Below are 23018 nucleotides of genomic sequence, written 5' to 3'. Positions count from 1 at the left end.
GAAATGCAGTTTTATTAATGCAGTTCCTAATTTTAGTTGAAAGAAAGTATAATTCAAACAAGAAAATGTTTGAAAATGGCATTTATTAAAAAAAAAAGAAAACCACCATGCTGACTTCTGCCATAAAAGGTTCAACATAAAAGGTGTAGAAAACAGCATTGGACGTTGACTTTAAATGTCAAATGAATAAATACAACATCCCCCTGCATCGGAGAGAGAACACCCTCTCTTAAAAAACAAACAAAAAAACAGGAAACTCCATGCTTCAAAGATGCCAAGATTCTGTCACATTTGGAGATAGCTCATTAGAAAATGAAAGTAAAATTAGCTTGTAAGGAGTCATAAGCAGTCAGACTAACTGTCCAATCACCAGCGCGGCTTCAGCCAACCAAAGCACAAGCTAAACATCAGTAGTTCTAACAGTAACAGTTACTAATGTGAGGATATCAGACAAGCTCCTTTTAATGCCATCAATACATTCAGTGCCTTCACCCAATTTGGTGGGAGTTTATGAAAAAAGGAGTGACGGAATGAAGATAATATATTATATATATTAAAATAAACAAAACAAAAGCTGAACCACTGTGGTGTATGGTACTTCAAATGCCCCAAATAGTAGGAAAAGTCATATCACACTGTATTTTAAAGGAGACACTTTGAAACATTAACTGCTTTTGCGAACCCGCCATAACACATTTTTGATCACATTTCAAGTTGTTTGATTAATTAATTACAGATTTATAGATACCGTGCGAAGCTTTACTGTTGCTCTAGTTCAGATGATATTTAAAGTGTTAATATCCACAACCTTTTTGTGTTGAGGCAATAGTACTAAGCAATGTGACCTTGAGCCTCCTAGAGTAATCTCGAAATGGCACACTCTTTTAGCATCTACACTTGAGCTTCCAACAAGACACATCTGAAAGTCGAATACATTATACTGTATAGAATTGCTGTGTCGCTTTTGTCATTTAAAACCTCTCGAAATGACACACCGGAAACAAGAGATTCTCCAGAGGTTTAGTTGACCAAATTCATACCATATCACCTCACACTGGAAATTGGACTATATCATAGCCATCTACCGTTTTTTGACATCAGCAAAAGTTAGATTAAAGAAGCCGCAGTTAAAAGCTTAGTGTCCTTGGTTATAAGTAGTCCAGGGTCTTAACCTGTTGCTACTAAGGCTACTGCTGTCTTTGAGCTAATCCTATGCTGGCTGGCATCTGCTCTCTTGACCTGGTTGGGATAGTACTTGATGGCATACTCTCCTGGTGCCACCACAAGCAAGAAAACACAGTGGGTAAGCAGCCTGCATCAGCTTGGGACTTTACCCAGTCAGGTAAATTTGATCTCAGAAGAAGAAGAAGAACCTATTCAGCAAGAAGACAATTTAGAAAAAAGGATTTGAATTTAGCAAAACGACGTAAAGCATTGACCAATCCGCCTCTGACAGAACAGGAAATTTGAACTCAAGTATTGTTGAAATAAATATATAAATAAAGAATAAACCAGTGTTCAAATGGTACAATGACGACATATCTAAGCAAATGACTAATCAATATTTAACCAACAGCAAGTCAGCATGTCCAATGTGCTCTTTGTTAGAAAATGCAACAAAATAAAAGATAAATCTATGGCATTTTGTTATTGTAAAAATGTACAATTCATAAACGGAGACAAAGAGGACAGATACAGGTCCAAATCAAAGTCAGCATTTCCCATCCAACTGTCAGTCAGTATGATGCAGGCAGGAACAAAAATATTGCACTGGTTTGGGGTGAGTCTATGAATAGGGTGGCCGTCATATAAATAAACAATGTAAACCCAACATTAATACATTAATAATAGTAACGCTAATAAAAACAGTTCCAACTAAGGTCCCTCCAGTTAGTCGTTTACCACTGCTGCCAACTGAAGTCATCATTGGACCCAAAAACCACGAAGAAACCCAGGATGGTCCCGAAGATTACTATGTTTCCAGTTAGCACAAGTGCACACGCTCCCCAGGCAATCTGTGGACCAACACATCAATAATTCATATCAACAAATGCTGTGCATGTTGATCTACATTTAAGCTAAAAATGGGTAGATGTACTTTTTAATTTGTATGTAGTAACATAATAATAAATGACCAAACTGAAAGCCAATTTCTAAGAAAACATTACTTACCACATCAGCCCTTGCAAATACGATGGGCAGGCCAAAGGCTGAAATGACAATGCCTGTTGTGAGGAAGATTGCCAGTTCTTTGCAGGCATTACTGGCCGAGTCTGTGTCATCGACTACCCTCCGTGAGATACAGTATGGGAGCGGAGAAAGGATGTAGAAAAACAGGAGGAACAAAGGCCAGTATTTACTGCAGAGAGTCAGAAACATTTTGTTAGATACTTATATTTATATTTGTTGGTGTGCTACAAATGATGAATTAAATACAACATTGAAACAATTAAATACAACAGTATTTAACACGTATTCAGTTATGTTATATAAAGTTAAATACTTACTCATAAACGGGAAGAGCACATCCAAGCATGAGAAACATGAGGCCGATGGCCCCTCCAAAAGAAAGGCTGATGAGAGCTGCAACACAGGAGTAAGAAAACAGGACGTTAGATTCTTCCAGGTATCATGTAGTTTGCTAAACTTCACGAGGCTGGGGCCATGTTGTGAAGACTTGTTATGATCCCGATCTTTATAGTTACTATTGCAAATTTCACTATCAAAACACTGCGGCTATTCTCAACAAAAGCTATCATGTGATGAACCAGCTGCTTTCACATGTAAAACTAGAAACGTTACGTAAATAAATACATGCAATTTAACACATTATAAGTTTAGCTCTACACAACTGCAGCTGTTTGTTTGTTGGCACTGGTTTGGGCAGTAAGACTATAACGGCTGTGTAATTACAGAGGGTGCTGTTAGCATGGTACTGTGCTAACTCTCAAATCAATCAAGTGTACATCACATTAACGAAGCTACAGCTAAATGGTGGAGACATGTCAATTCCATAACGCAATCTGTAAAGACAATGTGAGTGATGCGATAAATTGTGCCTCGGATGTGTTGGCCCATGGCAGGGTGTTTCAGGGACCGTTAGCTAACCCGGGGATACGAACGCATTAATGTACCCGCAAATCTGCAGCACATTTGTGTGGTAGGTTGATAAATTGCAATAAGCTTTATGAGACAAGCAATAGAAATGCACATCGATTGCAGTTACCTTTAATCCCGGCCATCTCTAATGGACAAAAGATGGACACCAAGCCCTTATGGATGACAAGTGCGCCTCTTCAAGTGAGGCCGACTGAGAATCGAGTCGAGCCGAGAACACTGTGACACAGCCGGGCTGCGGCACCGCTTCACTGTTATCGGGAGAAATTAATTTCCCATATACATGTTCGATACTGTACGCAAATTATATATGTACAGATAGAGAAATGTGCAAGTTAGTTTAAAACCCAAGAATCAATAAACTATCAATGAAAATTGCATAGTTAGTGTTACAAGCAGTGTACTCGAGGCACGAAGAAAACTAAAAGTAACGTAACGTCATTGAATATATCTTATTATTTTTTATAGAAGTCATGAACAATACAGTCTCAGCATATTTGTTTTGTAGATATGTGATATATATATATATATATATATTTACGAAAGAAAAAAATATAAATTTATAGTTGTGACTCCGGAAGTGTAACTGGAGTCTTTCCGTTGTGCTGTGCTATGTTCGGTCAGTGAAGATGGCGAGTGGAGGGGTGTCAGTGGCTTCGCTGTGGACTGAAGTCAACCGCTGTGGACAAAATGGAGACTTTACAAGGGCCCTTAAGGGTCTGAGCAAAAGTATGTAGGCTGTACTGTTGAAACACCTGTATGTGTGATTGTTTGATGCAAGAACGCTGCTATCGCTAGCCGTGGCTAAGCTAAATTCAACAGCATGACCGACCACCAGCTGTTAGCCTATGGCTAGTCAAGCCATTACAATGTATTGTACAGTTAAATTTACGTAGCTAACAGTTTTACTTCCACTGATGTACTTTTCTCATGGTCCACCTGCGCTTAACACTATTTCTTTAGTTTTCCCTACTTTCAATTTGTATTTTATTGCACCAACTTTTCTGTTGTTCTCGTGACGTGTCACTACAGTCTGACCACTGAGCCTGTCAATTTTTGAACGTTTGGTTTGTTGTGGTTAAAATGTGTCAATCAAAGTGAATACGGCTATTGTTACTAGTGGATAAATTGCGCAATATGAGATTGTGTTCGTATATCAATGGTGCATATTGTTCTATTTGCAGTATTACAGGAGAACAAGGAGGATGTGACTGCTCTTCACTGTAAAATAGTTTGCCATGTTCAGAATGGCAGCTTCAAAGAGGCCCTTAATATCATGAACATCCATTCTAAAGTTATTGGCAGGTAAATCTTTAATATTTTGTTGTATGTGTATGTAATAGTTTGCGCATGTTCTACTGAAAGCACTTACTTTTCAGTGCGGCTCTGTTTGAGAAGGCCTACTGTGAATATCGTCTGAACAGAGTAGAAAATGCTCTTAAGACCATTGAAAATGCCCCTGAACAGACTGACAAGCTAAAGGAGCTGTATGGTCAAGTGGTGAGTTGTAATAAATATTTTCATAATTTCCCACATTACATTTTGGTCACGCGGTTTCCTGTTTTCCACTTTGCCAGTTGTACAGACTTGAGCGCTATGATGAATGTAAGGCTGTCTACACCGATCTTATCAGAAACTCCCAGGATGAGTACGAGGAGGAGAGAAAGACTAACCTGTCAGCCGTGATGGCTGCTATGAGCCAGTGGGAGAAGGCCCCTGTGGTAAACAGCTGACTCAATTGATATTTTTTTTATTACGAAAGAATTGAGGGAATGTTAAATGGTCACTTCTTTATTCCTACAGGAAGATCTAGGCCTTTCAGAGACGACATATGAGCTGTGTTACAATGCTGCCTGTGCTTTGATTGGTCAGGGACAGCTCACTGAGGCTTTTGATAAACTTAGAGAAGCAGAAGGTTTGTAATTCACGATAATGATTTTTTTAATAAAATGAATAATGTATTGTATACCATTGTTACACCTTTTGTATTATTATTTCAGAGCTTTGCCGGGTTTCACTATCAGAGGATACTGTAAGTATATGCTGTATTTTAAATATCAAGATGAAGTTTCTCTTTACGTTGATTACATGTTTGTCATTGTTTCTTACAGGATGTGACTGAGGAAGACATTGAGTCGGAACTTGCTGTCATCCATTCGCAAATGGCCTATGTTATGCAATTACAGGGCAGAACAGATGAAGCACTGCAGCTCTACAACCAAGTGATTAAGCTCAAGTAAATCTACATTAATGACCATAATCATTAATTTTAGTTCTTGGCACCCTGTATTCATTCCACACTGAATTATATTTGAATATACGGAAATAGTCCAGAGTGTAATTTGTTTCTTCATTGCAGGCCGTCAGACGTTGGGCTTCTAGCTGTAACTGCCAACAATATCATCACAATAAACAAAGTGAGTTTTTCAATGCATTCTGATAAAATAAGCATTTTCACCACTTAATTTTGATGTTTTTTTTTATTAATCATGTTTTATCGTTTCAGGACCAAAATGTATTTGACTCGAAGAAAAAAGTGAAACTTACAAATGCAGAGGGAGTTGAGTACAAACTGGCAAAGAAGCAGCTGCAGGCCATAGAGTTCAACAAAGCTCTCTTGGCCATGTACACAAATCAGGTACGATTGCTAAACTTGAATATCCTTTGCATACAATATTCCATATTTGTGTGACTCTTTCATAATGATGTATAATATTTCAGGCTGACCAGTGTCGGAAATTATCATCTAGCCTTCAGTCTCAAAATCCGGGTCATCCTCGGCCAGTCCTTATTCAAGTTGCTCAACTTTGCAGGGAGAAACAGCACGGCAAGGCTATAGAGCTGCTCCAGGTCAGTCACTGACACTTACATTTTACATTTAGTGACACGATGGAGAAACAACAAACTCCACATAGTACTTGGAAGAACAGTAGATGCCACTCAAGAGGAAACTATGTATTATCTTTCATGCTTAATTTGCTTTAAGTGCCTCTGGCTTACAAAGCTTTCCCCGTCACATTCTGTTTTAGCAATTTTCCGAACAACACACCGAAAGTGCAACTGGCATAAAACTAACTATGGCACAACTCTACTTGGTACAAGGTATAGTGAGAGCACAATCATTTTGTTCTGTGTAAACTTGATGGAAGAAACTAACAAACATGCACCTGTTCTTACTTAAGGTCATGTGACGAAAGCCTGTGATGTTCTACGATCTATTGAAGAGTTCAAGCACAAACCAGGAGTTGTAAGTCTAAGAAAATGGCTTAAACCAGTTGTTGAAGGAAAGTTTGTGTTTAATGAGATGTGTTTGTCTCAGGTATCGGCCTTGGTGACATTGTATTCCAATGAAGAGGACATTGACAGTGCTATAGATGTTTTCAAACAATCCATTGAGCACTACCAATCTAGCCAGGTTTGTGTCTGATTTGCCAGTTCTTTGCAGTTCGTTTAATGTGTTTATGCTATATGTAGCTTACCACCGCTGTGTGTGGAGCGAATGAAGAACAAATCCCCTAAAACTGTGTGACGTGCTTTGGGTGACTTGTGTTATGTGAAAAGTGCAATAACGGCAACTGTTAGATGTTCTTGTATGGTATGTTTGTTAACCTTTGGCTGTGTTCGCTTTATTCAGCCAGGATCTGCTGCACACTTAGCTCTTGTACGAGAAGCTGCCAATTTCAAACTTAAGTATGGTCGGAAAAAAGAAGCAATTAGTGATTTGGAGCAATTGTGGAAGTAAGTTTTCTTTTTATTATGATTTAAAATCTTTGGTTTAAGATATGCAAGTTGTCAGTACAATACAATTACCAACTTTGATTTATATTGTTTTCAATTTTCCTTAAATCAGGCAAAACCCTAAAGATGTCCACACCTTGGCACAACTCATTTCTGCATATTCCTTAGTGGACACCGATAAAGCCAAATCGTATCCTTGCAAGTGTTCCCCCCTTTATTTCCCTGTCCTTTCTGTCAGTTAGCAATGAAATTAAATATAACACCATTTAAGTTTTTTTTGTTGGTTCTTTTGTGGAGATGGAATATCCTTAACAATTACTTCCAGCCTCAGCAAGCACCTCCCTTCTGCAGACGCCATGTCCTTTAAAGTGGATGTGGATGAACTGGAGAATTCCCATGGAGCCACGTACGTCAGGAAAAAAGCTGCCAAGGTTGCAGGAGAAAACCTTCCCAAAGAACAAGGGTAGAGTATTTGGAGTTTAAAAAAACATGCATGCTGTCTTTAAGCTGTATATCTGTTTCTCATAATTGACACACTGTCTTCATAGCCTAGAGGATGTCAAAAAGAAGAGGAAGAAAAAGAAAGGTGGGTTTTACAGTTTTAAGGTTTCTTTAGAGTGATGTCCGGAGAAACCTGTCTTGGAAAGTAAGGGCACTGCTGCACATACATACAAGACAATAAAGGGGGGCACAAAAACATCTATATGTACAATTGATATATGCTTTTTAAAAAACACTGGTTTACAACATTTTGCTGTGTACGTTTTGTAAGCTGATGTAGGGCCAAATTTTGCCGAAGATTATTGTCTTTATAATGTCTTCCATTCTGGTGCCTGTCAGTCCACAATTGGGGGAAGACCGGGGTTGGTTGTAATTTACATTTGTGAGGATATTTTAGTACACAGAACCAGTTATTTGTATTTTGGTTGTTAATTAAACTTTTAACAATGTTTCATGATTATTACAGGGGGGAAGATGTCTACATTCTTGATTTAAAATGTCCCATACAATGACACTAAGTTAATCAATAGTCGTTTGATAAATTAGCCAATTATTCGATTAATGAAATCGAGCAGAAAGTGTGTCCCTATTAAAGGTCACTTCTTAGAAATGCCCAAAAAATGGGAAAGCTTTTGTTGAAACGGGCTCCTTGGCTGGGGCTGGTTTTAACACCAGGCCAAGGACAGAAATCATGTGCCTCATGGAATACAGAGATTGGAAAATCCATCCATCATTTTCATCCATTTATCAGTTGAACAGTTTAATCAGTTAAACATTTTTAGACGCCTCACATAAAGTATTTTCTGTAACCCAGTGTAAGTTTAAAATCCTTATTGTAATATAATATATATATTTTTCTTAAATACGTTTTCCTATCTTACTTGCCATAACTAATTTCCCCCTCTCTTTAGGAAAACTTCCCAAGAACTGTGACCCCAAAGCAACCCCAGACGCTGAAAGGTGGCTGCCCATGAGAGAGCGCTCCTACTACAGAGGCAAGAAGAAGGGCAAGAAGAAGGAGCAAATTGGAAAAGGCACACAAGGAGCAACAGCTGGAGCCTCCGCTGAACTGTAAGTCGAAAAGGAATGTTTAGGAAAGTGAATGCTAGTATCTTGCATATGCTGCTATTTACACGGTAGTAAGAGCTGCTGCTATGCTTGATTTATCCCCAGTTAACAGCCCACAGGCTAAATAATACTTTCATTTCTAGTTTTTACGTTGCTTTGGCAAAAAACAATGCGTCTCTCTGATTGGTTCATCAGAAAAAAGCATGCTCCTTCGCCTATGCCTGACATTAAGCAGTACTTGAATTTGTAAAAACAAGCAAGCAGCACAGTTCGGAGGCATCAATGCTGTTAATGTAAACACAGACCGCACGTAACCGAAGTTTTCCCAAAGTCTTCACTCTGGCGTGGTATCTGAGATGCCCTGCTATGTGTGGACAAGGCCTGAGACTACACACTCTTTTAGTCATTAATCAATCAAACTTTCTTTATAAAGGTCTTTACTGAGTGCTTTACTGATTCAAAAATATTATACCATGTGAATATGCAGTGCTTTAGCTGTGGTGTAAAATTGAGGACTATTGTGGCTGTTGTTTCTGAAAATACTGAAACTATGCCTTTTTCTTTTTCTAGTGATGCTAGTAAGACAGCCAGTAGTCCCCCCACATCACCTAGGCCAGGATCTGCGTCCGGCTCATCCACAGCTGCTACGAGTAATGTAGTCCCTCCCCGTCAGCAGAAGCCAGCAGCTTCAGGGGCAGTACGCAAAAAGGCTCCACAGAAGAAGAAGAAAGGAGGCAAAGGAGGCTGGTAGTACATGGGTTACAGTACATGGAATATCACAAACAAATCAAAGACATCAGGAGATTTTGGTTTTGTTTACAGCCATTTAATATCCGTGATTTTATTTGGTGCTCTGCTCTGGTAAAGATTTCCCAAAACGGAATTGACACATCCCACACAAACATTGAATTGTAATCTGCTGTAAGCTGCTTTGTTGTATTCTCTGACAAGTAGCTACAGTCATGTCTGAAATCACAGCAGTATTGCACACTGCACATGTTTGTTATATTTTTATATAAATTAAAGTCTGACCTTCTGAGGTCTTGGAAAAATGGTCAAAACTGTCTCAGTCAAGATCTTGTCAGTTCTAGTTAATAATTGTTACAGGAACCATGGACATTAATCTGCTTCCGTTTTGGAACTGCTTAAACTGAAGCAGAATTTTACCTTTTTTTTCCCCCCAACGCCTTAACTCCTTCAAGGCCATGGGATGAAAGACGTATCATATTTATTTTTGAGCCCACTTGGTTGCTTTAAGTACAAAAAAAAAGAGGATTTACATTTGTGAATTATTCAAAGCATGTTTTGAAAAGACTTATTTTGTTCAATAATCTGATCATTAAGTCTTAATAAAAAAAAACCTGATGAAAAATTGTTCTGATACTAAATGATGTGTAATTTGGTTTATAAAGGTGAGGCATCATATTCACATTTGACCTTTTTGTGGTAAAGTTCAAATCCGCTCAAACGGCATATTTGTGGCGTCCATATAGAAATAAAACATTGAGTAAAACTAGCAAAAATTGCATAGTGTGAGGGGAATCAAATAAGCATAGATAGATAGATGGCTTTATTGGTCATTCTTATGCAACATAAACACGAAATTACGTTTCACACGTACCCAACAAATGAGTGCAATTTTTGATTAATAGAGACACTTTGTATTCTAGAATTTGTTAGATTGTACTTTTTTTTTTTTCAGAAGGAGCTCTTGTTTAGTGTTTGAATGAACTAATGAAGTAGGTACAAAAAGAGCTCTATTGGTTTTCAGGTGAAAGTTGGTGATAATTGGGAAAACAGACAAAAAAAAACTGAAATGAAAACACAACGTTACCTGCAGTGTATCCCGTGATTGGCTAGGACAATGTTTGTCCCCGCCCTCAGAGGCGGCTCACCTGTTATAGGCGTGCGCACGTTCTCGCGCCTTTCGCTCAGTGCATTGCTGTGTGCCGAGCAATGGACGGTCAGTGGTGCCAGTCATAGTGCCGATCCTTCTCTGACTACGCAGACAGGATGCCGCGCAAATGGCCGTCGTACGCCGAAAATTTCGATCCTCCTTTCACCGAGGACGTGGAGGAGCTTCTGGCTCGTTTCCAGCAAACTGACTCCGTGAGGTATGAGTCATTTTCGGCCATTTGGAGAGAAATGGACTTCTCTGACGTCTATCTTGGGATGCCCTGTTTGACTGAGGTGAGGCGATTCTGCAGGGTCACGTTAGCCACCGCGGTCAAGTACTTCCTGCCACCATTCAGCTACCAAATCCGAGTTGGAGGCTTATACTTGATGTATGGGCTTTACCACTCGCAGCTTGCCATTCCACCCGTGCATATTAGAATTGCATTGAAAGACTGGAGCCACGTGGAGAAATTTCTCCAAGACTCAATCTACTCCAGGCACTATGACGTTGTTTACATCTATAAGAAGCTTGTTGCCAAAAAAGCCATTCACTACACGGCCATGCCACATTTCCTGTATTTCCGCAAACGCCAAACTCCAACAAGAGAGGTTATATGTGCAGAATTTGTTGGTAGATCTACTGTCATCCAGGACCTCCTTTCTGCAGATATTGTGGAAGAGATAGCCAATATTCAAAATCTGTATGAGAAGATGAAGGCTGCCACGCCTGATGTCCACGCCAAAGCATCTATGACCCGCCCAAATATTGTCACCAACTTGAAGGACAGCATGTCAGAATTCATTGTCTGGCAGAACAAGACATTCTCACAAAAAGACAAAGACAGAGATGAGAAGGAGGTAATGACAGAGGAGCACCCAAGCAGCAGGGCCAAACTACTGTCCTCTATTAAGCAGAAAAGCTACAGTAGTGTCCAGGGGGCATCCAAAGGACGGAGACATCGCCCTGTTGAGTTAGCCAGTGATTGCAGCTCCGGAGTGGAGGATGTACAGACTTCCACTTCATTTAAGCGAACTTCAAGCAAGAAGAGGCCAGTTTCTCTGTTCAGACGCACACAGGATAAACTTGGTGTGACACAAGGCATGAAGCCATTTAATAAGTGGCTGTTGACCATTCCAGAAAACTTCCCAGGGGGCCGCAGTCAGTCACCAACGCACCCCGTACCATAAAGAGACTTTGTTACATGAAGTGTTCCCATTTGTGTCATGATTTTGATTCACATAATGTGATTTCAAGTTCAATATTAAGTTCAGTTAGAACCTAGTTGGCAGAAAATGTTCTCAAATTTGTGGAGCAATTTACATGTGCATTTCTTCACATCAAGATTTTCAAAATAATACGTTTATCTTTTTGTTTCTGTAATTGTAGCAATAAAATGTGAACAGCATTGACAATGGTTTTTACTTGGCCTGGAGAGTCATTGGACATAAAGCTAGAAATACAATAGATGTTTACCATCTTTAAAAGGTTGCGTAACACTCAAGTACTTGCATATGAGTGCATTTTTGTAGTTGCCTAACTGGACTTCTTGGAGTAGTTGGATTACAATACTTCACTCTTCGAGTTATTTTGAAAGTAAAGCATTGGATTACTCTTTCCACAAAGTTTAGACGTTTTTTTCCTGAGCATAGAATGGTTAGAAACTAACCTTACTCTTCAGCAAGTATTTTGCCTTCTCTACTTTCCCCTGGACATAAACCAAAAAAACTTGCTATTGTAAGATCTTGGAACGCCATGGAGGCCACAGTGACCAGGCTCCCTCTGGTGGCAATTCCATGTCACTACAACAACAAACTAGAGCTCTTCGGGCCGGAAGTACAGTCTCTAAAAGTTCCTGGGAGCTTCCTGTCAGCCATCCACTTGTTGAAACGAGGTTGCGTCTTTACAGCTAAGCTTCTGAAACGCAAAAACTGATGTAATTCTTAAACTAAAGTTACTAATTATAACTGGAGGCGCCATGTTTGGTTGGCGAAACGCAGGTGTCATGGGCGCTACGGTGGTTGTCGCAGGAGGTGTGGGATATTTAATTTGGAATCACCTCTCGAAGGAGCAGGAGACGCCACAGCCTACACCTGCCAAAGAAGCAGAAAAGGCGACAGAGAAGGCTGCCAAATGTGTCAAAGGTGGCGGAGAGGGAGACGGTGATGTCAAACCTGGAGAAACGGTGGTTTCAGCTCCTATTGTTGCTTCAGAGGCAAGCGCCCAATCTTCCAAAGTGGTAAGTTTATTTAGAGGATATCTAACTAAGGATATTACATTTTCAGATTCAATAGTTCAGAGCTTGACATGTATAACGCCACAATGCGAAACATTTCTGGTTTGATCGTTGCAAAACCCTGATAAATGGCCAACAGTGGCCAGTGAACAGTTTTTTTTTTCACGCGTGCCGGAAATGCTCTTAAATTATGATCACAAATTCAACTCATAGTCCATAGATTGGAAATTTATGGTTTGTTAAAACAGTAATCTATGTTGGTTTCCCCTCTTAATGTTGCCTGAATATGAAAAAAAAGAAAAACTCCGTTTTTGTGACTAGTGTACTTGTGTGTGTTGCAGCCGGAGACGGTCAAGCCCCATGGGACTCAGGTTCTGGTCCTAGGTCTTGATGGGGCAGGGAAGTCCAGCCTCCTGCACTCTTTCACTCGCAGCTGGTCTGAAGGAGAGGCCCAGCCTACACAAGGGCTCAATGCTGTGTCCATCAACAGAGCGGACCTGTCAATTGAGTTTCTAGAAAGTAGGTGTTGAATAAGAAAATATACTGTAGTGATATTTGGCTAAGTTAACTCCATAGGCCCAGAATCTATTTGTAATCCCAATATATCAATAGCTTAATAAAAATCTATGCAATATAGCTGGATAATCAATGTTCAGTTCAGTGCACGTTTTAAACACGTCCATACAGCCTGTGAAATTAAAACATTGTATTTAGAGCATAAGGCCTAATGGAGATCAGTAATGTTCACTGAAAAGGACCCGATATTGCTTAAACAATCTTGCAATTTCATTTTATTAGTGTATGCTTGAATTTAATTTAGTCTTCAATTAACAATTAGGGCTATTCATTCTTTTCATTAAGACAATGGGTGTTGTTAGTTGTCTCTACTTCAGAGATCACTACACACTACAGTGAAAGTCTGGATGATAAAAGGCATATCTCACACGTGAGGTCACACTTCAGACCAATGCGGCCACTGAAACATGTAAAGATTAAGCTAATGTGTTGTCTTAATATAAATAACCCAATAACCAATCAATGTAATGAATCATTGATATCTTGATTTGAGCAAGTCAACCCTAATCCCTAACTGATGTGCATAATATGTGTCTGTCTCTTTCCAGTTGGTGGGAGTGTGGCGCTTCGGCAGTACTGGCACAAGTACATGCCCAAGGCCTTGATGCTGGTTTTTGTAGTGGACGCCTCCAACACTCAACTCTTCCCGTTGGTGAAAACGCTTCTACATGACCTTCTAGTCGCTTACCCCCATCTGCCCTTGATGGTACTTGCCAACAAGCAGGTGAGTTCTTAATCACATCTCAACTAAACCACTAGAAAACAGATTATAGATAGATGGAGAGAATGAGATGATTTTTGTTGTTGTTGTGAAGATATACACTTGGTCTGATTACAGGACTGCGCTGGAGCGTGTACAATCACTGATCTCCATGAAGCTTTGTCCCTGTCTGAAGTGGGTGATCGCAAGTTGTTTGTGATTGGCACCTATGTTACAAAAGAAGTGGAGGAGCCAAGTTCAGGTGTGGAGGATGCTTTGGAGATCATTATTGAAACTATCCAAACACCCAGATAAAACACATTGGCTTTTGGGACGCTATTGTCATTTTGTGGTTTGAGTTTACTGGCATGTAATATATGTTCTTCCATGTGTAATGTTGAGTCTTAACTTTGAAGTTTCTTTTTAAAGTCTGTTGCACATCTCTCGATTGTTCGTTATAGATGTTACTTATGTCTTGAAAGGGTGCGATGTACTGAGGAAAACCTAAGATTGTAATTCCACCAAAGATCCTATTTGCATTAAAATTCAAAAAGGTTCATTTCATTGTTTTGTTTTAGGGGGAGACCATACAGCTTTCTTTACTCTTTTCTTACTTAAATCTCTCGCTTGAGTTTGTTTATACAAGAATACCTAGTGAGGGGCACTGGCACACATATCAAGCACAGAGAGCAACTCCCGAGTTCACTGTTACTTTAGGAAAAGTATCCAAGTCATGTTCTTCATACTTTTGAACGTGGTAATGCATTTTTCATAGCAACAGATGGCAGTGTTTAGAATCACTGTATGATGACCCTGCCAAGCTCTACAATCAGGAAGAAGCGACATGCATTTATTTTCTTTTATATTGACATTGATTGTGATGTCTTATTAATATTTATTTCCATGTAGATGCATTTGTATTCTACACCAGCAAACACTAGAACATACAATCCTTTTAAATGAAAAGGTTTCTATGCTTTAATAAAGACTACTGGAGTATTTTTGTTTTGTTTTTGTTTTTGTGGTAATTGTAGAACATTTGTATTGCCTTTGGGAACATTTCTAAACCAATACTACTTTCATTTTATACATTTCATGCATGTGGCTGAGGTGAAATAAGACCGCTCATAAAATACTCATCCCAGCATTGGGGACGGATTAGCTGCGATAAAGGCTCAAAAATAAAATAAAATGCAACATTACACTATACATTTTATTACATTTCTTTTCATAAATGACAATATGGTACAACAAATCGAAGGAGTGGATGCATCTCACAGGAAAGGTGATGTGATCCCTAGAATGCAAAGTTTAAAGTGTATTTAACTTACAAAGAAATAAGTATAGGATACCCACACTGGATTGTAACTCACGTCAGTCTGAGACATCACTCCAATCCGTTTCTGAGTTTGTACTCGTGTACATCTGTACGGTGTTGTTTAAAAAGCTGCAAGAAAAGAAATCACAAGTCACTACAAATCAGATAAATACCCCAAACAGTGTATGCATTAACAGCAATGCACAACACCTATAGTAAAAATAACAAATGACAGGTGCATTACTGATTAAAAAAAGTATTTACCAGTCCCCATAGCAACACTGTTGATCCAAAGGCAAGACCCACTCTAAACCAGTTTGGATTGTTCGGGTCAGGTTTGGAGCTTGTGAACATAGACCTCGATCCAACTGTGTGAAAATCCACAACACATTGACATTTTAGTTTGCCAGCACAAGTGAAACAGTATCACACAATCGGTTTAGTCGAGGAAAGGGCTTCCATACTACAGACAGCGTTAGGTACATAGTGGAAAACGAGAATAATAACAGTCGGATCATAAGGACAGTCACAATATGATCTCAACACATGATTGCAATGAATGCTAAAGCTAGGCTAAGCTAAGGTCAGGCTTTAAAAAACACCACAGCCCAGCTAAATTGATTCGTTTTCAAACAAAGTGCGTGTATGTATGTGGAACCGTGTTACCTCGGCTGTTGTGTACAGCTCGTGACAATAAAAGGTGAAATGTCATTTTGCAGAAATAATCCGATCCGACCCCGGCACAACACAACACAAATGCAGCCTCTTCTTCTTCCCTTTCACTTGGTGCGCACTGTCGCCCCCTAGCGCATCAGACTTTTGTAACCGGTGGCAAAACCTGTGGCGCAAAAACTAGAATCAGTTTTACTATTGTCAGTGGGAGTTACATGCGTGTGATTTTCTGCTTGTGTCCATTCTTTGCCCGTCAAATCTGAGAACAACTTGCGATCCCCGAGCAGAATCAGAGCAGCTTGTCTGACCCGGAGGAGAAGCGCAGCGGCCATTTTGCTCGGAAGGGGGCCTCGGCTTCAACACGTGAGAGACAGGAGCCTGACAAGAGTTCAGCATCTCTGCCTCTGAGGACATTATTCATGTGTTTACCAACTGAGCCGTAAGAAATCAACAATGCCCGCAATCATCCTACCGCCGAAGGAGAATGCCCTTTTTAAGAGAATATTGGTAGGCAAAACATTGTACATGACGTTAGCTTCTTAGCTAATGCTAGTTTGTAGCAACAGCTTCAGATAGAATGGGAGTTAGCCATTTAACTTGGACCATAACAGAGAAAAGACAATGCTTTAGTCATCAAGTTATTAAGGCGCACACGTATAGACATAGTGTATTTTTACGAGCGACATGTTGGATACAATTGGACTCATTGGCCTTGCATCTCACTCAGAAGGTGTCAGTAGTAAAGTGCTTGACACATGACAGCTATCACAACTTGTCCCTCGTTCATGCTGAGCACTCAAGGGACAGAAATAAGCGCTGTTGACACCACTAACAGTGTCACTTTTCCATCACTTTCCTTATAGCACAAATGCAATGCCTGATGCTAATATTGATTCTGCTGTATTCTCGTACATCTGCTGTACTCTTTCATTGTAGGAAGTAGCCCACCCCCCATGAAATGCCGGCTTTCCGGAAAGCAAAATTGTCACATTTCAAAAGCGATTTATTTCTGTGTGAGACCAAACATATTGACATTTACATCCAGGTTTAGAACTTAATCTGAAACAAATGGGGTTTTGTTTATGTTTTTTGTGTGAATGCATCATTTATATTGGCTCTGTAAAGTGAACTATCAGAAATTAAAACCATAGTAAATCCTAATCATTTGTGCAAACAATAATGCTTTGTGTAAATAATTCACAAATAATCAATATGATGTTTAATCAGATGCTACTTGTGTTACAAACTGCACAGAATAACTCCTTTAATGCTTATTTTTTTTGCTTCAGAGGTGTTATGAGCACAAGCAGTACAGAAATGGGCTGAAATTCTGTAAGCAGATTCTGGGCAACCCAAAGTTTGCAGAACATGGAGGTAAGAACAGAGTTTTATTGTCAGCAAGTCTGCTCTGTCAGTTTACCATTTTCTCTATGTTTTCAAACATTTTTAATGAATAGACTGACTTACGTAATCGAAAAGAATCTTAATTTACAACGTTCCTGAAGCTGTGCAGATTTCGTCTCACGACTTGTCAGTGCTTGTCTTGAACATGTTCCATTGTGTCCAATCAGATAGCAATGATTTCCCTAATTTGAAGTTCAGATTGAAGTTTAGTCTGTTATAGTTTTGGTAATAAAATTATTTACTTGCTTATCTCATGTGTTTCAGAGACGCAGGCGATGAAAGGATTAACTCTAAATTGTTTAGGAAAGAAAGAAGAGGCTTATGAGTTGGTGCGACGTGGTTTACGCAATGATCTCAAAAGTCATGTCTGTATCCTTTTTTGCATGTGTTTAGCTCTCATTTAACCAACCCTACATGTACTTCACCTGTAGTCGGTATCTGCTATTTTTTCCTGAACTTGACCCTGTTAGGCTGGCATGTGTATGGTCTGCTGCAGCGCTCAGATAAAAAGTATGACGAGGCCATCAAATGTTACCGAAATGCTCTGAAATGGGACAAAGACAACCTTCAGATCCTGCGGGACTTGTCCCTGCTCCAGATCCAGATGCGGGACTTGGAGGGATACAGGGTGAGCTGACCGCATTACATTGGTTTTGACACAATGGCAAAGTGGCAAACTGAGCTGAATGGGAATGCTCTTGCTTTTCCTCTTTAGGAGACCCGATATCAGCTCCTTCAGCTGCGTCCGGCTCAGAGAGCTTCATGGATTGGTTATGCTGTCGCCTATCATCTGCTTGAGGACTTTGAGATGGCTGCTAAAATAGTGGAAGAATTCCGGAAAACGCAACAGGTAAAGCCGTACTACCTTATGAATGCTGATTCCGCTTTGTTAGTATTTGGATGGGAGACCGTGAGGGGAATATCAGGTAGCCTGGTGGTATGGGATGCGAATAAGTGGTTGATGGTCAAAAGGCCCGATGGCACAGATTGGCAGCTTCCGTCAGTCTACTCCTGGGCAGCTGTGGCTTCATACATAGCTTACTAACACTCGGTATAGAATGAAAGAGTAGCTCAGGAAATTACGCATCAGGAAGGTTTACTATGGTTCTCATTAAACAGCTAAGAATACATATGAGGTTAAGTGCCATCATAAAATGGTCACATTTGATCTACAGTATTTTGAAAATGCAACATTAAAGGGTTTGAATTGAAAGGGTTAAACTCCTGTTTTCATTTGTACAGACCTCTCCAGACAAAGTGGACTATGAGTACAGTGAACTGCTGCTTTATCAGAACCAAGTTCTGAGGGAGGCCGGGCTGCACAAGGAAGCCCTCAATCACCTCAACAATTATGAGAAACAAATCTGTGACAAACTCGCTGTGGAGGAGACCAGAGGTGAGTGAGAATGTCTTAATAGTTTGTTCCCTTTGTATTATGTATCCAAATATGTGGTTACTACTGAAGGCATGCTATTTGCAGGAGAGCTGCTGTTGAACCTAGACAGGTCCGAGGAGGCCATGGAGGTGTACAGGAAACTCCAGGAGAGGAACCCTGAGAACTGGGCTTATTACCAAGGAATAGAAAAATCATTAAAGCCTGGTGAGCACATGTCCTAAACCCGGGTGTATTTCTAATCGTAAAATACACTCATCATTACCCCATGTTTTGCTACACAGGTAGTATAGAAGAGCGTTTTAAAATTTACGAAGATGCTTGGGTCAAGTTTCCTAAAGGTTTGGTCCCTCGAAGACTTCCTCTAAGTTTCCTCACAGGTAAACTCTTGAATGCATATTTTACTGTTTCTAGTGTTTCCATCAATAATTGGTTCTGATTAATTTATCTTTCAGGTGAAAAGTTCCGCGAATGTCTAGACAGTTACCTACGGATGAACTTCAGCAAAGGCTGTCCACCGGTCTTCACTACTCTCAAATCCCTTTACACTGATAAAGACAAGGTAGAGCATCGCTTCACATCAAAATAAACCATCAATCATCACGTCCAACGTTAAAAGTGTTGCGCTGTTGTTTTGCAGGTTTCGATTATTGAAAAACTAGTAGTTGGATACGAGACATCTCTAAAGGGTTGTCGAATGTTTAGTGAAAATGGTAAGTATTAATATTATTATTATGAAGAGATAGGCCAATCGTGCGTTCTATAGGGCCTTTAAATACCTACATGCAATCTTGTACATTGATCATTGTGTGTTCGTGTTCCAGATGATGGTAAGGAGGAACCACCGACGACTCTGCTGTGGGTACAATACTTCCTGGCACAGCACTTTGACTTTGTGGGACAGTCCTGTGAGGCATTAGAATACATCAACGCGGCCATAGACAGCACGCCCACACTCATTGAGCTATTTGCCATCAAAGCCAAGATCTACAAGGTACGTTATTTGTTGTGTTTCTTTTGCACATTGATTATTTTCCTACAGCCGATTTTGTAAAAGCATCATTTCACGACTTCAGCACGCAGGCAACATAAAGGAAGCAGCTCGGTGGATGGACGAGGCGCAGGCTTTGGACACAGCTGACCGCTTCATCAACTCCAAGTGTGCCAAGTACATGCTGAAGGCTGGACTCGTCAAGGAAGCAGAAGAGATGTGCTCCAAATTCACAAGGGTGAGCAAGAAGCCATGGTGGGGGAAGTGGAGCGTTGGACCGAATAATGCACACACTAATGCTGAAATGTCACTGTGACAGGAGGGGACATCTGCTGTCGAGAACCTGAACGAGATGCAGTGTATGTGGTTCCAGACTGAATGTGCCTTGGCTTACAAGGCCATGAATAAGTACGGAGAGGCTTTGAAGAAGTGCCATGAGATTGAAAGGGTGAGTTTGTGCTGAAACAACAACATTAATTAGAGGTCCTGCTTTTAGATTGTTTGTGTCCCTCTAAAGAAATCGGTTTGCAAAGAGAAAAAAAGAATCTGTAAATGAGTGATGTGATCTAAAGGAGCAAAATCGCAGTTTTTAGAGACACTCGCATGATGCGATTTTAAGCTACAGTATTTTCTGGAGTATAAGTTGCTCTGGAGTATAAGTCGCACCTGCCAAAAAAAGCATAACGAAGAAGAAAGAAACACATATATGTCACACTAGCCACCCTGGTGCACCGTTGACAAGCCTCTCCCGGCAGCACATTGTTCAAGCACCCATTTGCCAACTTGTTCTTCTGGCTGTGGCCATCTGGCTTTTAGCCAGTGATTCGCTTTTTTTGTATTCTTCATTGCAGTAAGAGTAACCTCTGATTTTCACCAGTCCCTTACAAGTTTCTGCAACTCGATTACCATTTTTGGCTGCATGTGTCACAACTTGCAGCTTGTAATCTTCAGAATATGATTTTCTTTTTTGAGGTATTTGTGTTCAGTCTTAGCAGATACTGGTACACAAGCCTAGCGCGCCCCCTAGCGGCTGTCGGTGTGAAAATAACGAACATGTGAAATTCTATATTTAATATATAAGTCGCACCTCAGGTCAAACTATGAACAAAAGTGTGACTTATTGTCCGGAAAGTACAGTACTATGTTCGGTTTATTGTAGTGACATTCTGATTTATGCCCCGCAGCACTTTGTCGAGATCACAGATGATCAGTTTGACTTTCACACCTACTGTATGAGGAAGATGACTTTGCGATCCTACGTGGACCTGTTGAAGCTAGAAGACGTCCTCAGGCAGCATCCTTTTTACTACAAAGCGGCTCGCACGGCTATTCAGATCTACCTGACCCTGCATGACAGGCCCCTGGCTGATGACAACAAGGAGAGCCAGGCGGACACTGGTAAGTTTTCTGAAGTGCGTTTTAAGATGAGATGAGACAGTTTGAGTCATTGCTCTTTTATTTTTTTCTCTTTCACGCTTCATAGAGAATTTGACAGACAAAGAGCTGAAGAAGCTACGCAATAAGCAGCGCAGAGCTCAGAAGAAAGCCCAGCTGGAGGAGGAGAAGAAGAATGCAGAGAAGGAGAAGCAGCTCAAGAACCAGAAGAAGAAGAAAGAGGATGACGACGAGGAGATTGGAGGCCCCAAGGAGGAGCTAATACCAGAGAAACTTGCTAAGGTGGGCTGCAGCCTGCTGATTTTTTTTTTCTTGAGTAAATCAAGCCTTATTTCTGATCTAATCTTTTCCATCAGCCTGAAAACCCTCTGGAGGAAGCCGTCAAGTTTCTGATGCCTCTGAAGAACCTTGTCCGGAAAGAGATCGAGACACACCTGCTAGCCTTCGAAATCTACTTCAGAAAAGGTCTCACATGCTGTAGTTTTAAATAGGTTTGGTTTTATCAAGGCAGCTGAGGGTTTTGCTAACATTGAAAAGGTGAAGTCATAATATTGGTTTGAACTGATCTAGGAAAGCAGGGGTTTGAATAGTGCAAAAACAATAGGTATACACTCTCCTGATGTCTTCCTCTATGTCCTTCAGAAAAGTACCTGTTAATGCTCCAGTCCATAAAGAGAGCTGTGGCCATAGAGCCCTCAAACCCATGGCTACATCAATGTTTAGTCCGCTTCTTTAAAGGAGGTGAGTACAGTCCTGAACATAAACTTGTCCCATGGGATTTGCATCATTAGGGATTAAAGCACGTTCTTTTTCGCCATCAGTTAATGACAACGGCGACTTGCCCGAGCCTGTGAGGACAGTACTGAGGCAAGAGATTGTCAGACTTTTTGGAGAGACCAACCCCCAGAGTTACAACAAGAACTACTTGAGCCAACACTCCAATTCCATCCCACATAGACAGGCTGGTTTGTATTAGAACACATTGGTGATGGACACTTTGTACAAATACATATGTTGTATGATGTTTTTCACCTTTTCAGCTGCTAAAATGATGGTCTACCTGGAGCCCTCTTCTGATAAGATGGCCTGTGAGATTGCCACTGCCCTGGATGAGTCGCTGACTGGAAAAAGCATCCAGGTTTGTATTTATTTGGTCACTACATAAGGACACAGATGGCACTTAGATCAGACTTAATCTTTACGGTTCTTAAAGCATAAAAGCACAAATACAGACACAATAGTTTCTTTTACTGTCAGCATGATGACACCAAGTGTGAAACATATTTGTGTCCTTCAGATCTGTACTGATATCATGGAGGCTCTGCGTAATGGGCAGCTGGGTGAAAGCCAACAGAAAGCGGCTGAGACTTACCGTGCCGCCTGCCACAAGATCTACCCTTACTGCCTGGTCTTCATGCCTCCTGGTTACCAGGACAACAGCACCAAGATCAGCGCCAACGGCGACCTGTCGGCAGGAGAGCATGAGGAGATGAACGAGATGTGAGCACTGATCAAGGGGCAGTGGCCCCTAGGAGGCGCCCTGACAATGCACTGATCCAGACGGCATAATGGCCAGAGAGCGCACAGGAGCCCGGCACAACAAGCAGGACAGTGCCTATTTTATCTTTTCAAACAATAAACTAGACCCTCTCACAGCTGTTCTGTAAGTAATTTATATACAACAAACTGACAAGTGGGTTGTTCAAACAATGTTTGCAAAACCAAACAGTATCCTGCAAGTGCTGGTGCCCATGTATTCAGAATGTGAGCTGCTGTTTGCCAAAAATGAAACGACTGAAAAAGCAAGATCCATGATTTTATATAGAACTTCTAGTACACCCTGGTTATGCCACCAGAGGGCTCTGCTGCGACAGGAGAAGCAGCTCATGGGAACGGACTGGGCTTATCGACTTTGGTGAGCTAACAATGCAATACGTTTTCAACATGTACACACCGGTCTTTCTGCTGCTTGGGGTCTCTTTTAAAAGGAAGTTTATTAACCTGCAAGGAATTCT

The 23018-nt window shown here is 40.6% G+C and overlaps 5 protein-coding genes across 5 annotated transcripts; 4 read left to right on the top strand and 1 right to left on the bottom strand.

Moving 5' to 3' along the window:
- Window positions 1-81: 81 nt before the first annotated feature.
- LOC306963286 (leptin receptor overlapping transcript-like 1) lies at window positions 82-3343 on the bottom strand. Its single transcript, XM_079556809.1, has 4 exons — window positions 3227-3343; window positions 2508-2583; window positions 2173-2359; window positions 82-2015 (listed from the first exon to the last, which is right to left on the bottom strand). Exons 1-4 carry the CDS (start codon window positions 3240-3242, stop codon window positions 1899-1901), a joined length of 396 nt encoding a protein of 131 aa, XP_079412935.1. The 5' UTR covers window positions 3243-3343; the 3' UTR covers window positions 82-1898.
- Window positions 3344-3721: 378 nt separating this feature from the next.
- On the top strand, window positions 3722-9737 carry srp72 (signal recognition particle 72). Its single transcript, XM_079556724.1, has 19 exons — window positions 3722-3846; window positions 4302-4422; window positions 4497-4617; window positions 4695-4838; window positions 4921-5032; window positions 5118-5149; window positions 5229-5353; window positions 5477-5534; window positions 5624-5755; window positions 5839-5967; window positions 6147-6219; window positions 6300-6364; window positions 6437-6532; window positions 6752-6855; window positions 6968-7045; window positions 7181-7318; window positions 7404-7441; window positions 8268-8427; window positions 8995-9737. The coding sequence occupies exons 1-19, from the start codon at window positions 3747-3749 to the stop codon at window positions 9173-9175; spliced, it is 2007 nt and encodes a 668-aa protein (XP_079412850.1). The 5' UTR covers window positions 3722-3746; the 3' UTR covers window positions 9176-9737.
- Window positions 9738-10437: 700 nt separating this feature from the next.
- Window positions 10438-11573, top strand: LOC306963278 (snRNA-activating protein complex subunit 1-like; the record flags this gene model as incomplete). The annotated part of the gene is made up of 1 exon (XM_079556800.1): window positions 10438-11573. The coding sequence occupies one exon, from the start codon at window positions 10438-10440 to the stop codon at window positions 11506-11508; it is 1071 nt and encodes a 356-aa protein (XP_079412926.1). The 3' UTR covers window positions 11509-11573.
- A 612-nt stretch (window positions 11574-12185) lies between these two features.
- On the top strand, window positions 12186-14205 carry arl9 (ADP-ribosylation factor-like 9). Its single transcript, XM_079556966.1, has 4 exons — window positions 12186-12557; window positions 12896-13073; window positions 13679-13854; window positions 13969-14205. The coding sequence occupies exons 1-4, from the start codon at window positions 12297-12299 to the stop codon at window positions 14143-14145; spliced, it is 792 nt and encodes a 263-aa protein (XP_079413092.1). The 5' UTR covers window positions 12186-12296; the 3' UTR covers window positions 14146-14205.
- A 1816-nt stretch (window positions 14206-16021) lies between these two features.
- Window positions 16022-23015, top strand: LOC306963647 (N-alpha-acetyltransferase 15, NatA auxiliary subunit-like). Its single transcript, XM_079557265.1, has 20 exons — window positions 16022-16327; window positions 17110-17194; window positions 17489-17593; window positions 17695-17852; window positions 17940-18074; window positions 18467-18620; window positions 18705-18824; window positions 18902-18997; window positions 19073-19179; window positions 19258-19330; window positions 19442-19611; window positions 19694-19846; window positions 19928-20056; window positions 20793-21006; window positions 21092-21285; window positions 21360-21468; window positions 21646-21744; window positions 21825-21968; window positions 22044-22141; window positions 22301-23015. Exons 1-20 carry the CDS (start codon window positions 16274-16276, stop codon window positions 22505-22507), a joined length of 2604 nt encoding a protein of 867 aa, XP_079413391.1. The 5' UTR covers window positions 16022-16273; the 3' UTR covers window positions 22508-23015.
- Window positions 23016-23018: the final 3 nt, after the last annotated feature.

This window comes from Gobius niger (assembly GCF_951799975.1).
Source record: "Gobius niger genome assembly, chromosome: 5".
NCBI classification, from domain to species: domain Eukaryota; kingdom Metazoa; phylum Chordata; class Actinopteri; order Gobiiformes; family Gobiidae; genus Gobius; species Gobius niger.
This window is presented reverse-complemented; position numbering and strand designations above follow the sequence as displayed.